General features: G+C 40.0%; 2 protein-coding genes across 4 annotated transcripts in view; one reads left to right on the top strand and one right to left on the bottom strand.

The window, feature by feature from the left end:
* Positions 1-28: 28 nt before the first annotated feature.
* Positions 29-11,639, bottom strand: SYT15 (synaptotagmin 15). 3 transcript variants are annotated; one of them, XR_014852986.1, is made up of 9 exons: positions 10,793-10,890; positions 8,087-8,285; positions 7,276-7,418; positions 6,410-6,705; positions 5,381-5,551; positions 4,759-4,879; positions 3,536-3,715; positions 2,242-2,441; positions 29-461 (listed from the first exon to the last, which is right to left on the bottom strand). XR_014852986.1 is itself a non-coding variant. In XM_085064137.1 (8 exons), the coding sequence occupies exons 1-8, from the start codon at positions 11,417-11,419 to the stop codon at positions 2,305-2,307; spliced, it is 1,254 nt and encodes a 417-aa protein (XP_084920263.1). In that variant the 5' UTR covers positions 11,420-11,639; the 3' UTR covers positions 721-2,304. The 3 variants fall into 3 exon arrangements, 2 of the variants coding, with proteins under 2 accessions (XP_084920263.1, XP_084920262.1); XM_085064137.1 differs by lacking the exons at positions 29-461; positions 10,793-10,890 and adding an exon at positions 11,413-11,639 and having other exon boundaries at positions 721-2,441; XM_085064136.1 differs by lacking the exon at positions 29-461 and having other exon boundaries at positions 721-2,441.
* Positions 8,283-11,746, top strand: part of GPRIN2 (G protein regulated inducer of neurite outgrowth 2) — a 33,702-nt gene continuing 30,238 nt past the window's right edge. The window contains exons 1-2 of the mRNA XM_085064132.1: positions 8,283-9,895; positions 10,838-10,923. The gene's annotated coding sequence lies outside the window, so the exon portion shown is untranslated. The remainder of the gene's footprint in view (positions 9,896-10,837; positions 10,924-11,746) is intronic.

Here is an 11,746-nt window from a genome sequence, read left to right as displayed (position 1 = left end):
TTAGAGGAAGACAGACAGAACTCAGTAATATTTTAGTTATATGGCTTTTATTTGTCTTATCCTGTATGCTATCTGTAGCTTGGTCTTTTTGTTTTGCAGTTGTGGTTGTTTTCCTTCTTTTAACAGCAGAGTTTTTGCCATTTACCCTTAGCAATTTTGCTGCTGTTGTTTCCTCTTGTAAAACAGAACTGTCTTGTAGTCATTCCTCCTCCTTCAGCTCAAGGTAAGTCTCAAGCACAATTTCAGATGAATGTTATATAAGAGCCAGTAGGTAAAAAAAAGTTCCATTATGTGACAGTTAAAACCACTATATTAGAACTCCTTATTTGATGATGTTTCTTGCTTTGAAAGAGCTCTTGTTCAGGAAGAGTCAAAAAGGGCCTTTCTCATTTACTTCACTTGGATGACAATGAGTGCAGTGTAATGGTTAGTGCATTAGAATATGTTTCTTCACAGTTTAGCTGAAATTATTGAACACACAAGTTGGAAGTATTGTTACTTTACTGTATAAGAAGAAGAGAGAATCACTAGTACAAGACATATTTTTACTGCATGGACCATGCTGTCCATCAAGTCAGGTGATTTCCCACTTTAGAGGAACTTGTTAACAGACACATTACATGCATCTTTCTGCACAAGCTCATAAACAAACTCTGAAACACTACTGACAGCTTACTTTTAAGATCTTTACTGGTATGATTTAAATAATAAAGAGCAAAATTAATTTGGTAAAGTTACTTTATTCTAGTAATGTAAACTGTATGATTACTGTGTAGTTTTTCTTCCCAGAACAAGCGTGATAACTTTGTTTGTCAGATTGGTTTGCAGTAGGTTTTTGGGACTGAAATTCAAATACAGCTCTTTGGGTTTGAGGCTGCTGGTATTACTCCTTTAGCAAAGATGTAACGAGGGTTGAGCACTTTGTAAAATTCAGTTTAATGTAATGAGTTTAGGCTCATCTTGTATCCAGTGGTGCAATTAGCGAGACAGACTTAGGGTACCATGTAACATATCAGATGGTGGATCAGGGAAGTCTGTTATCTTACAATTCCTCTGTGGAATCTTCTCATTCATATTTTCTTTAGGTAATAACAATATTGTCAAAATGAAAAGTGATTTCATCTCCCCAGAAAAGTCTCACTTTTGTAAGATATTGAATTAATTAATATTGTATCCTGTTTGAAAGGAAGTTGGTTTGATTTCAGCTGTAGAGGTTATGGTTCTCTTGGAACACAGTTGTGCAAAATGTTTTGCTGCAGTAGTCTGTGTGTCTGGGTTATGACTGTACCTTGTGAAGGGTACAGAGCTCAGGTCCCCAGTGAACAATCAAGAAGAGAAGAATGTCCTGTTTTATTTTGATTAAGAATAATTGCTCCAAATTACTTTATAGAGCAGTAATTTACTTAATGAAGAAGATTCTACTACTAGAACAGACACATGCCCAGGGGGCTTAAGGTAATTGGATTTTCAGTGTAAGAATGGTCATACTAGGTCAAACCCAAGGCTCTTGTAATCAATGCTCTGTCTCCAGCAGAGATGTTTAGAGAGAAATATATGAGGACAGGACAGGTCCTCATCTTACTCCAGTACTGGAAAAGCCTCCAGTCACTTGTGAGTCCATGGCTTCTCTGCTTGTCTCTTAGTGTCAACACAAGGTGCTGTAGTTGGGGTCAGCTGAAAACATCCAACTGAATTACTGCAGGAAATATCCTGTGCTGAGGGATGTGAACAACTGCTTCTAGGTGTGGCCAATATGCTGTGCCTTCACCCTTCCTGTTCAAAAGAGGTTTTATATATAATGCTGCTATTTTAAATAAATTCTAAATGTATTAGTCAGTATCTTTTGGGCTTTGTCTGCTTTAGCATGCTTACTGGGCTTCCCTCCTGTTTGGTGAAGCCACTGTGGTGATGTGGTGCAGTGGACAGATAGACCTGGTGTCATCACTGGCAATTCTCGGGTCATTTTGGGCACCATTCACATGGTGTGTGATCATTTGTGCCCAGAACTCATGACCAGGAAGGGGAATTTACTAGTCAAAATAATTAATACTGAGACATCATGTTTGGCTTACTGGAATTTTTTTTTCTCAGCTGCATGTTAATTAAATTTAACATATATTTTGAAGAGAGGAGAGTCCCCACCTACCAGGGACCAAGCCTTTTATTTGTGTTTGGTCAAGGAAATAATTTACTTTATTCTTTTCTACTCAGGGTACAAAATCTTAGCAAAGATTTTTTTACCATTTAGATACAAAAGATAGTAAGAGCTTTTCCATGTTAAGGTTGCTTTTTTATCAGTGCTGTTCAGATGCTGTGGCAGAGAGCATGCCATCGTTTAACCAGCTCCTTGGGCTTGCTGATCATCTCATTCCAGTGTTCCAGTTCTTTGCCACGAGTGTACATGAAAGGCCCAACTACTACTCGTCCCAGCAGAAGTGTTTCTAGGAAAAAAAGCATGTAGTGAGGAACACATGTGATGCTTCTCTCTGAAATCCTTACCTAAATTAGAATACTAACTTGTATTTCTCCAAGTTATGTCTGTTCCTAAAGGTATTTTTAGACCAAAATATGCATCAAGGAAATAACTCTGCATTTCAGGTTCTGCAGCCTCTACCTGCTAAGGTTCAGCATTAAAAGGTACTGCAGTGAGTATTTAGTCAGTGCAGGCCTGTCCTTTTGCCTGCAGTTGAACTAGAACATGTTCAAGGCACAAATATCTGTGTCTGCCCAGCCCCTTTGAATCAAGTTTACTGTGGAAGTGTGCCCTAATTTTGGATATCAGCAACCTCAGTAGGATTCATATGATGCTCTGGCCTGGGAAAAAAATGAATGCAGTTACTGAGATAGCTGGGAGCTGTATTACGTGGATTGCTGCTGACCCCCCTATGCAAAGTAGCAGATTGTTTCTTCATGCCTGGACTTTTCAGCTATGAATGGGGAATATCAGTGAAATCATATTTGCACTGCAGGGAAGATGTTCTTGTTGTGAGCAGTGGAAATACTAAATTCTGATTTGCTTCTCGAAGCAGAACTTCTTAATGGATGATCTATCAATTAGTAAGAGGTGGCTTCAAGCATCAGGTTTCTGGCAGGGAATGGGGGTGTTTGCTAATCTCTCTTTCTTCTTTCTCACTGCTGAGAGAATTAAAATTCCTATTCTTCTTGCAAATTTGCTTAGAAAGAGTGGCCTCAAAATTTTGGAGATTGTGTGCTACACTCACAAGTGTTCACACAAGTGTGTCTTCATAGGATACTGGAATGAAACAAAAGCACAGCACCTTGTACTGACATTGATTAGTGTACAGTTATTTTATTAATGTCTTCCATGAAATTTATCTTTAGCCTCTGAAAGAGAGTCATATCCTTAACTACAAATAAGTTGTTCTTATTTTAAAGAGACAGCCTTTGAAAGAGCCCAAAAATCTTATATGTTTTATGATTATTGCTGTAAAGGAATTAGTTCCTCCCATGTTTAAACATGCTTCAAATATACAAGAGATTTGACACCTTGACTGTAATAATTTATATAACTTACTTTCTCCTTTGTTACTCTGAAGCACAGATAGACTCAGGCTTGCTGTGTCCAGCTCTGTCTGATCTACCTTGAAACTGAAGGTTTCATTGTACACAGGATTGGGAGTTCCCAGAAGAGCCGCTGTCTTTTTACTTTTGATGAATTTGTTATGGTTCATTAGTGAGACTTTGACATACACACCTTGGAGGAGATGAAATTCAAAATGAAAATACATGAGAAGCAGTTGGAAGACAGCTTAAAAATTTTCTTCCTTTCAGGAATCAATATCAAGTATGAAATCAGATTGTGAAAGATCCATGGAACACATGGAACATGACAGCACAACATTAGGTAGGGAGTACACAAAGTACTGAGGCTGCAGTTTTGCAGTGCACTTTGCAATTTAAGAACTGTTAAAATAAGCAGTCATATTCTTACCCTGCATCCTTGATCTTGTATTTGTGTGCCTGCCCTTTGTCAGATGGAGACTTTTTGGAAGGCTAATTTGTTCAGTCAAAAAAACTTCATCCTTGATGTGTGACTATAGAGGGCTAAACCTCTCCTCTTTTTAAATGCTAAGTGTATTTATATTGTTTATCTTCAAAGCCCTGCAAGAAATCACTACAGATTGAAATGCAAGTTTGTTTCTTTCATCTGTTTCTGCTTTCAGTGTTTAGATTTTAAATAGCATTTTGAGGTAATCTCTGAGACAAAGGACACATGAGTATAACATACCAGGAAAAGCCCACTGCACTAAAGGAGAAAATTGTGACTCTGTGCCATGGTCCTTTGAACAATAGTGAGGTTGTCCTAAAAATGGGAATTTTTTCCCAACTCAGTTCTTCCCAGGACAGCTGTTCTGCACAAGCAGTTGTCCTGCAGCTGTTATCTCTGGGAATTTGAATTGAGGCAACTGTTAATATCCCCTGAAATGCTGCCTTCTCTGGACTGGAGTGCAGCAGAAGGGTGTTGCTCACTATACTAAAACAGGAGAACAAACTTGCCACTGATTGCCGTGAGACAAACCATGTATTATGAAACAAACCCCAGACATAGCAGAACTAAGCTATCAAAATCTAATTGCTCCAGGGCAAAATATGGCTTATTTCCACTCAAATGAAATCACCAGGATGTTTATTTGTTCTTGTCAGAGTCCCAGGGCACAAGCCTGGGTGGACAGATGAGGAAGGAGCAAATTAAAACAGGAATTGTGGAGCTGATAGCAGAGAGGAAATCCCACTTACCGCCAGCAGGGCTCTCCTCCTGCAGCTTTAACCCCCTTGCCCTCAGAACCACCACGGTGAGACGGCCCAGGTAGTCGTTGTAGCTCAGGGAGAACTGGATGTCACCGTACTCTGAAGGAGGCTTTGGAAGTAAAACACCACTTGTCAAATAGATCTGAAAAACTCTCTTGTCACATGGACAAATGGGGAGAAAAATCCTTTTTCATACTGATGGTATCTGTCACATTAAGGCATGTGAGTGAATCGTAGTGGCTTTATTTATGCTGTTGTAACATTTGATGGAACCAATTAATCAGCCTTCCTAACCCTCAGAATTACTCTTTTCCAGGTGATATGTATTTCCTTGCCTCTTCTGCTCTTTTCTGGTTTTACTAATTCAAAACAGAAAAAAAGTTCTTATGTGACTACCTCCTAACTCATGTGACTTCTAAGCAGCTGGGTAATCCCTTTACAACAGCTATTGATCTGTGGGTTGGTAAGATGAGAATTTTGATTCCAAATGTTGATGATGTACTTTTGTATTTGATGTACTTGGTAGGACATACTTCTACTTCAGCTATATGCTTCAATACTTGTAAGGTGATGGAAATTCCACACTGCCAAGCAGCCTGGTATCACATACCTCCAAGTTTTCTTTCTCCAGATCTCTCCATATGACTAGTTTGTTGTCCTCAGTTAATGCTTCATTTTTTAGTGGGAAGATAACTTGGCCTAGGAGATGATGCTTCTTCTGTTTATCAACATGATAAACCAAAAACTTAAGTGTCCTTTGTAGCAACATTTTACTGGAAACCTGTACAGGAGAAGGAAGAATATATTAATAATTATAAAACATCTGCTACTTTTCTACTATAGTGTGACTTTGAAGAAAGTGTTTTTCAAAGTGTGTTGAGTGTAGGTGGAGATTTCCTTTAATTATTTGAAATCTACTTTTAAAATTTATTTTAAATTTATTTTTTAAATTTAGCAAATGTTTTAAGTTTTCTAAAACTTTAAATTTACAGTTTTAGCTATGCAGATGTCAAGATTCAAGCTAAAATACAAGTTCATTCAAAAGTTATGATGTTAGCTGGTGGTTTTTCAGCTCATTTGGATCCAGTGCTGTGTGATGCATTCCCTTTCAGATACAATTATTTAGAATCTCTAAGCATTTTTTCAGTTGTCTTAAACAAACCTCTTTTGGTTTTAAAGCTTTTGTCTTGTGACATGTGCACAAAGCCTCAGCATAGGAAGCCAAGCTTTACAGTACTGTAGAAATAGCTCCCAGACATATCTCCCAAGTTCTCGGCGACTTCCACAGCAAAGGAGCTAAAAGCTATGAAAGCATTAGATCAGTATTGGCTCCTTCTGAGCTTCTAGAACTGCTGGCCTGAGCTGCTCAGCTGTAGATCAAACAGGAGTTTTCATTATTCCCAGGCCAAGTTCTGGAATCCTTAACTTTGGTGCAGACCACAAGTAAGATCAGTTCTGGAGCCATGTACTTCTGTAGCCCAGTATCTCCAGAAGTCCCAGTGAAAAGTCCTGTCTCCGGTGGAAACAACTTCTATGTTGGTAGAAGCATTGTGAACTTTAATTATTTTACAAACATGTACTGTAGTTTGACAAGTTAATATTTGCAAACAAAAATGTGCCTCATCAAAAGAAAAAGTACCTGGAAAACAAAGTTTTCATCAAACTGCGGGTTAAGAGTTTTTCGTTTTGTTTTGGACTGCAGGTAGCTTCTTTCATCAGGCAGAAGGTAGATTTTCACAAATGGACTACAGGAATCAGCAGGAGGCTGCAGCTTTCTGGCTTTGATCAAGGAGACAAGGAGCCTTTCTGACTCTTGCTCGTATTCTATGGAGAACCAGAGACGGCCAATGTTGCCATCAGGAAAATCTGTCTCACTTTTGTCTTCAGGAAACTTGTACAGATCTGGGTTAATAGTTCCTACAACATAAGCTCCAGCTTCAAGAAAAGACAAAACAAGCACCTTCAGATTAGTATCAAGAACCATTGGAGACATTTTTGTAACCACTGCTGTATTAGGGTAAATCAGACTAATCTCTTTATTAACAATCCAGTTTTTGTAAGAATTTCATATTCTATTTTCTTTTCCCTCAAATTTGGGGGAGTAATTGTAGGCTGCACTACTTTTCTTTCTCTTATTCCTGTGATTGTACCTCGCTAGTTCTAGGTATTTGTTGTTGCAGTCTGCAACTGGTGACTGCTCTTTCTGGGGACAACCGACACTTCCTGGCCTTTACAAAACATTGGAGGAGACATTGCTTTGTCTGCCATATGTGCAAGTACCACACCTGGGGGACCAAAATGGCTACATTGTTGCCCAATTCCTAGATAGAAATATTTAAATATAAACATATAAATAAATATATATACACACACATACATAGAGCATTTAGGGCTTATGCTGTGTAATGCTATGTCTGGTGTGCCCCCAATAAATATATTTCATAATAATAAAGCCACCATTTAAAGGAGTACCCTTAAAAAGAATGCCATTTTGCAATGCCATACCCAAAGAATGAAATGATGACCGTGGCCCAGACTGAGGGGTCATGTAGGGGTCACTGTCTTCCTGAACCTGTTGTTCATTTGTCAGGTGACTCCAGTCTCGCCCATGCAGTGTTGGTGGAATGATAAAAGGAACACTTTTGGATCTGCTCAAGACAACAGCAGCTATTGACTCTTCTGGTTTAAACGTGGAAGCAAAACTTGGTAACAGTAGTAAATTTACCATTCTTACATCACAATGTAAAAACTCTACGGACATGCAAAGGTAAAAATGTTAAATATCCATTGTTTTGCAATTGATTTTATTTGTTTAATGCATAAAAATCCAGTGAGGCACATTAGGTCTTAATTCTTCTGACATTCTTCTCTTTCCCCCTTTACTTCCCTTTAGAATTTATCTGTCATAGGAAAGGAAAAATTAATTGCAGCTGCTTGTTTTAGAGCTCCAAGCCCCTGCAATGATTAATTCTCTGAGAGTCTCCTTCCTGAACTGAAGTCCTTTTGTTTTTGTTATTAGACCAGAAATGAGTGGAACATAGGCTGAATTTGTCCAAGTAACAGATAAAGCTATCCATGCACCAATTACACTTGCATGTATTATCTCTCTTAAATAAATCAGAAATAATCATCACTTTCATAGTTAAATTATCCTTTTCCTAAAGGAACAAAACAACATGACTGATATTTTCCTATAATTTAGAGGTCTCCTTTTTTTCTGTACATGCATATATTTGGATCACCTGCTCATTTGCAATTTGGCAAGTTGAAACAAATTACGTAGTGTATGCTTTAAAAACAAAAGGAAAATGTGTACCTTATGCTTTTTAGTTGAATTTCAGAATTTGCCTGCTCCTGAAAAATGGCATTTGCATTTGTTGTTTTGACAGGATTGATGAGCTTTTCATAAGAAAAGAGGTGACAAAATTTTCTCCAGAGCACATATGCAGTTATTCCAAGGAGAACAAATAAAAGGATCCCTCCTATTATACCTCCAGCCACAGCAACTGCTTGTTCTGTTCAAACATAAAAGCACATAAAGCATCATAGGAAGATCAAAATTAAGTATATTTCGGGTATAAATAGGAATAATGAAGTTAACAAATACATTCCAAAATGATTTTTAAATGAAGCATTCAGCTCACATGCACTTTTTTGTTTGGTTATAGGGTGGTACAACACCTGAAGACATATGACAGTGGCAGATTACAGTGTTCAGATGCACTGGCAATTACTGCAATGTAATGACTGCAGTTACTGACTACAGACATCAAATCCCAAAGAATTGTTCAGGCTCTTGTTTTGCATTAGCATTTATCTTAGCATGGCAGAAGTGCTAGAGCTTGCATAACAGAAGGAAAAGAGAACCCAGGAGTACCTAATATGAAAAGTACCATTATTTTGATTTGGCTTGTTCTTCCAACTATTCATCTATGTTGAATTGTGTCTAGACTCTGGCACAAGGAACAAAGTAAAGCTATGGGTTGTTTTCTTTCTAAGGATGCATGTGTTTCCTGATCTGTGAAGTCAAAGTTAAGTATCCATTAAACACAGTTTCCTGAATCGTGAGTCCTTAACATGACACAAAATCTTGTATCATTACTGTGAACAAAGCAAACCCAAGTGAAACTTACTAAAAGTATACAATATGAATATGAGAAATTTTGTTGAGAGAATTCCTCATTATACAAGGGTAGACAATTGATAATGGGCTCAGTTCATTGCTTTCACATGTTTGCTGACTATGGTTGAGTGAAAGGTTGCAAAGATTATTTTGTTCTGTACCTTATACCCAGCCTGCCTTGTTTACCACTAAACCAGTACTGGTACATTGAGCTGTGACTAGATCTCAGCAGAGGATAGATCCTACCAGCATATCCTCTGTCTGAAAATAAGCCTAAACGACAGAATTATCTTCATGAGACGCAGCCATGAGACACAGCTCAGGATCATCTGAGCACTGGCTGCTGGCATTTCTCAAGGTCTCCCCTGAAATTGAAGTAGTGACCTGGCATTTTCTCACAAATGGTATTGACTTTTTCCTCTTCTCTGCTTTTAGGTAGAGATAACTCTGATTGTGCTTTATTCCTTTTTCCTTTTGATCTGTCTGTGCTTGGCAGAGACCTTGCAGTTAGCCCTCTCTTTACAATGGTACAAGTAAATAAAGAAAGTACAAGCACAAAATAATCAGTCAACACTAGTGATAGTTTTGAATAATTCAAAAGTAATTTCATGTAATTAGTTTATTCATTAGAGCAATAAAGAGTGTGGGAGGTGAGCTGTAAATACATGTATTACAGATCTTTTTCCGTGTTTCCCTATTGCAGTAAATGACATGAAATATTCTTCAGCTACAGAACACTGAAGTAATTACCTTGTTCCATAAAATTAACCTAGTGCTTCAAAGGCCTTAATCTGTTCCTGACTCATTTTCCTGTATTTGGTAGAGTCACCAGAGCCAAGTTGGTTTTGCAGCTCCCCTCCAGGTGTGTTGCCTTAGCTCCCTGCAGGAATTGCCTGGCTGCTTCCCTGAGTCACATAATCACTCCTGTCTCCCAGCACCACCACGGAGCAGCCACCTTGCTCACAGCTGTACCACAGCAACAGCACTCCCTCCTTTCAGCTGGTAGGTGAGCTGAATAAGTTCCAGCATTTAGCCTGACTGTTAGTGCAATCCTTATTCTGAGGAACAGGAAACAAGCACCTATTTGGTATGGGTTAATATTAATAGTGACAAGTCTGATTGTGCCATGTGGGTGAATTGGTTTTCTTTGATAAGAATGCACAGTATGAGGAAATGCATATGAGCATGGGAATTTAGTGTGTTTGTTCCTTTTAGTTTTGTAGGGCATGCTCAAATATGTCTTCAGTCAAACTCGCATTTTACTGCAGAAAAAATACTTTAGTTTAATGCCCATGAACATAAAAGAAATTAATTGTTTACTTCATGTAGGTGCGCTGTAAACAACACAGATGTCTATACGGCTGGTCGTTCTACTGTCTGACATAAGTATCTGAATGGTTAAATTTTCAAGCAAAATCAACAGGTCTTTGTTTAACTTATCCTCTTTATACACAAGTCTTTGATGCTCTCAGCAGCTGTCCTGTGTTCCCCTATAGCCAGTTTGGCCCCATTTACCATTAAGGACCGTAAGATAAGGTGTACGTAGATATTGGAGTAAGAGAATGTTTCCAGTCTCTTTGTTAATGAGCTTTTATGAACTGAATTTGTTCTCTGCAGAATGGTGTTAAGTATTTATTGCCATTAACTCAAATTCTGAGGTTTTTTTTAAATTTTAGACAGTTGTAGATATAAGGTAAAATTCTACTTATTTCAGTAAAGTTACCTGTAAAATAATGAGAGTAAGGAGAATTTGGCTTAGTTTAAGACCATCTTATCTGATTAGATCAGCAACAGAACCAATAGTAGGGCACAATGTAGCACTAGTCACAAAATCGACCATTGAAACAAGTTGAATCCATTGTGTGCAGGGGTAAAATATGCATATTTTAAAATAAATACCTGCCCTCATGAGAAATTGATGTATTGTATCCTGCTGTGGTACAGGATCATGGCAGCAGGAGATGGAAGAGACCTGTTGGACCACTTCACGTCTGTGTGGCCTGAGCCGGGGGACTGTCTGCTGTTAATAGGTACCAGGTTTATCCTAGCACAGGGCAGGTGTTGATAGGTCTCCTCTGTCACCTTTGGGATTGCATCCCTTCTTGCTTACTGCCTGATTATATGCTTTTAATAAGCTTTACTTAAACTTTGCTGTAAGCCTTTTGGAGTTAAGAGCAGCACATTCTCTGCCAAGAGTTTTAATCCCTATATAAAGACACAGTCTAAGCACATGTACAGTATAAACTAAATAATTGGGGTGGGGGGAGGCAAGACTCTGCGTTTGCTGTGCCTGTGTCCAGGCGGTGCCTGCCAGACCTGCAGCTCCAGCTGCCTCTTCCCTCGGCGGCTCCGGAGCTCGGCCGGCCAGGTGCCCAGGAGCAAGCTGGAGCTGATGGAGCCCGAGCCTGCCCCCGGGCCAGCCGGGGCGGCGGCAGTGGCCGACCGGGGGCTGCGGGAGGAGCCGGGCACCCCCTCCCTCCTTCCCTGCCTCCCTCCGCGCCCGCCGGAACGGCACTTACCGGGCATGGGTGCTGCTGCTCCCGCGGGCCCGGGGCGCTGTGCCCGCCGCAGCCCCGTCGGCCGAGCTCGGGCAGCCCCTCCCCGGCCCGCCCCCGCCGCCCCGCGGGTCGCACACGGCAGGGGCTGGCGGCAGGAGCTTCGAGAGTGGCATCTCTGGCGCTGGGCGAGCGAAAAGCGAAGGGACTGCTCGGGGGAGGCTCCGCGCCGCCCCAGGCTCCCCGAGCCCCGCCAGGCGAGGGACAGACATTGCCGGTCTTCTGGGCAGGGAGGGCTGGAATCGGGCAGGGAAGTGGCCGCTGTGCTGCATAAATCTTCTGTCAGCCCTGAAAGAAC

Source organism: Lichenostomus cassidix, chromosome 6 (assembly GCF_008360975.1).
Source record: "Lichenostomus cassidix isolate B80296 chromosome 6, HeHo_3.0, whole genome shotgun sequence".
Classification (NCBI taxonomy): Eukaryota; Metazoa; Chordata; class Aves; order Passeriformes; family Meliphagidae; genus Lichenostomus; species Lichenostomus cassidix.
This window is presented reverse-complemented; position numbering and strand designations above follow the sequence as displayed.

What these genes read in the sequence shown, in the direction of transcription:
- SYT15 (XM_085064136.1), bottom strand. An exon ending in ATTCAACTAAAAAGCATAAG is followed by an intron (nt 7,419 to 8,086) that starts GTACACATTTTC and finishes TGTCTTGAGCAG; the next exon opens with ATCCAAAAGTGTTCCTTTTA. An exon ending in GGAGGAGAGCCCTGCTGGCG is followed by an intron (nt 3,716 to 4,758) that starts GTAAGTGGGATT and finishes ATCTCCTCCAAG; the next exon opens with GTGTGTATGTCAAAGTCTCA.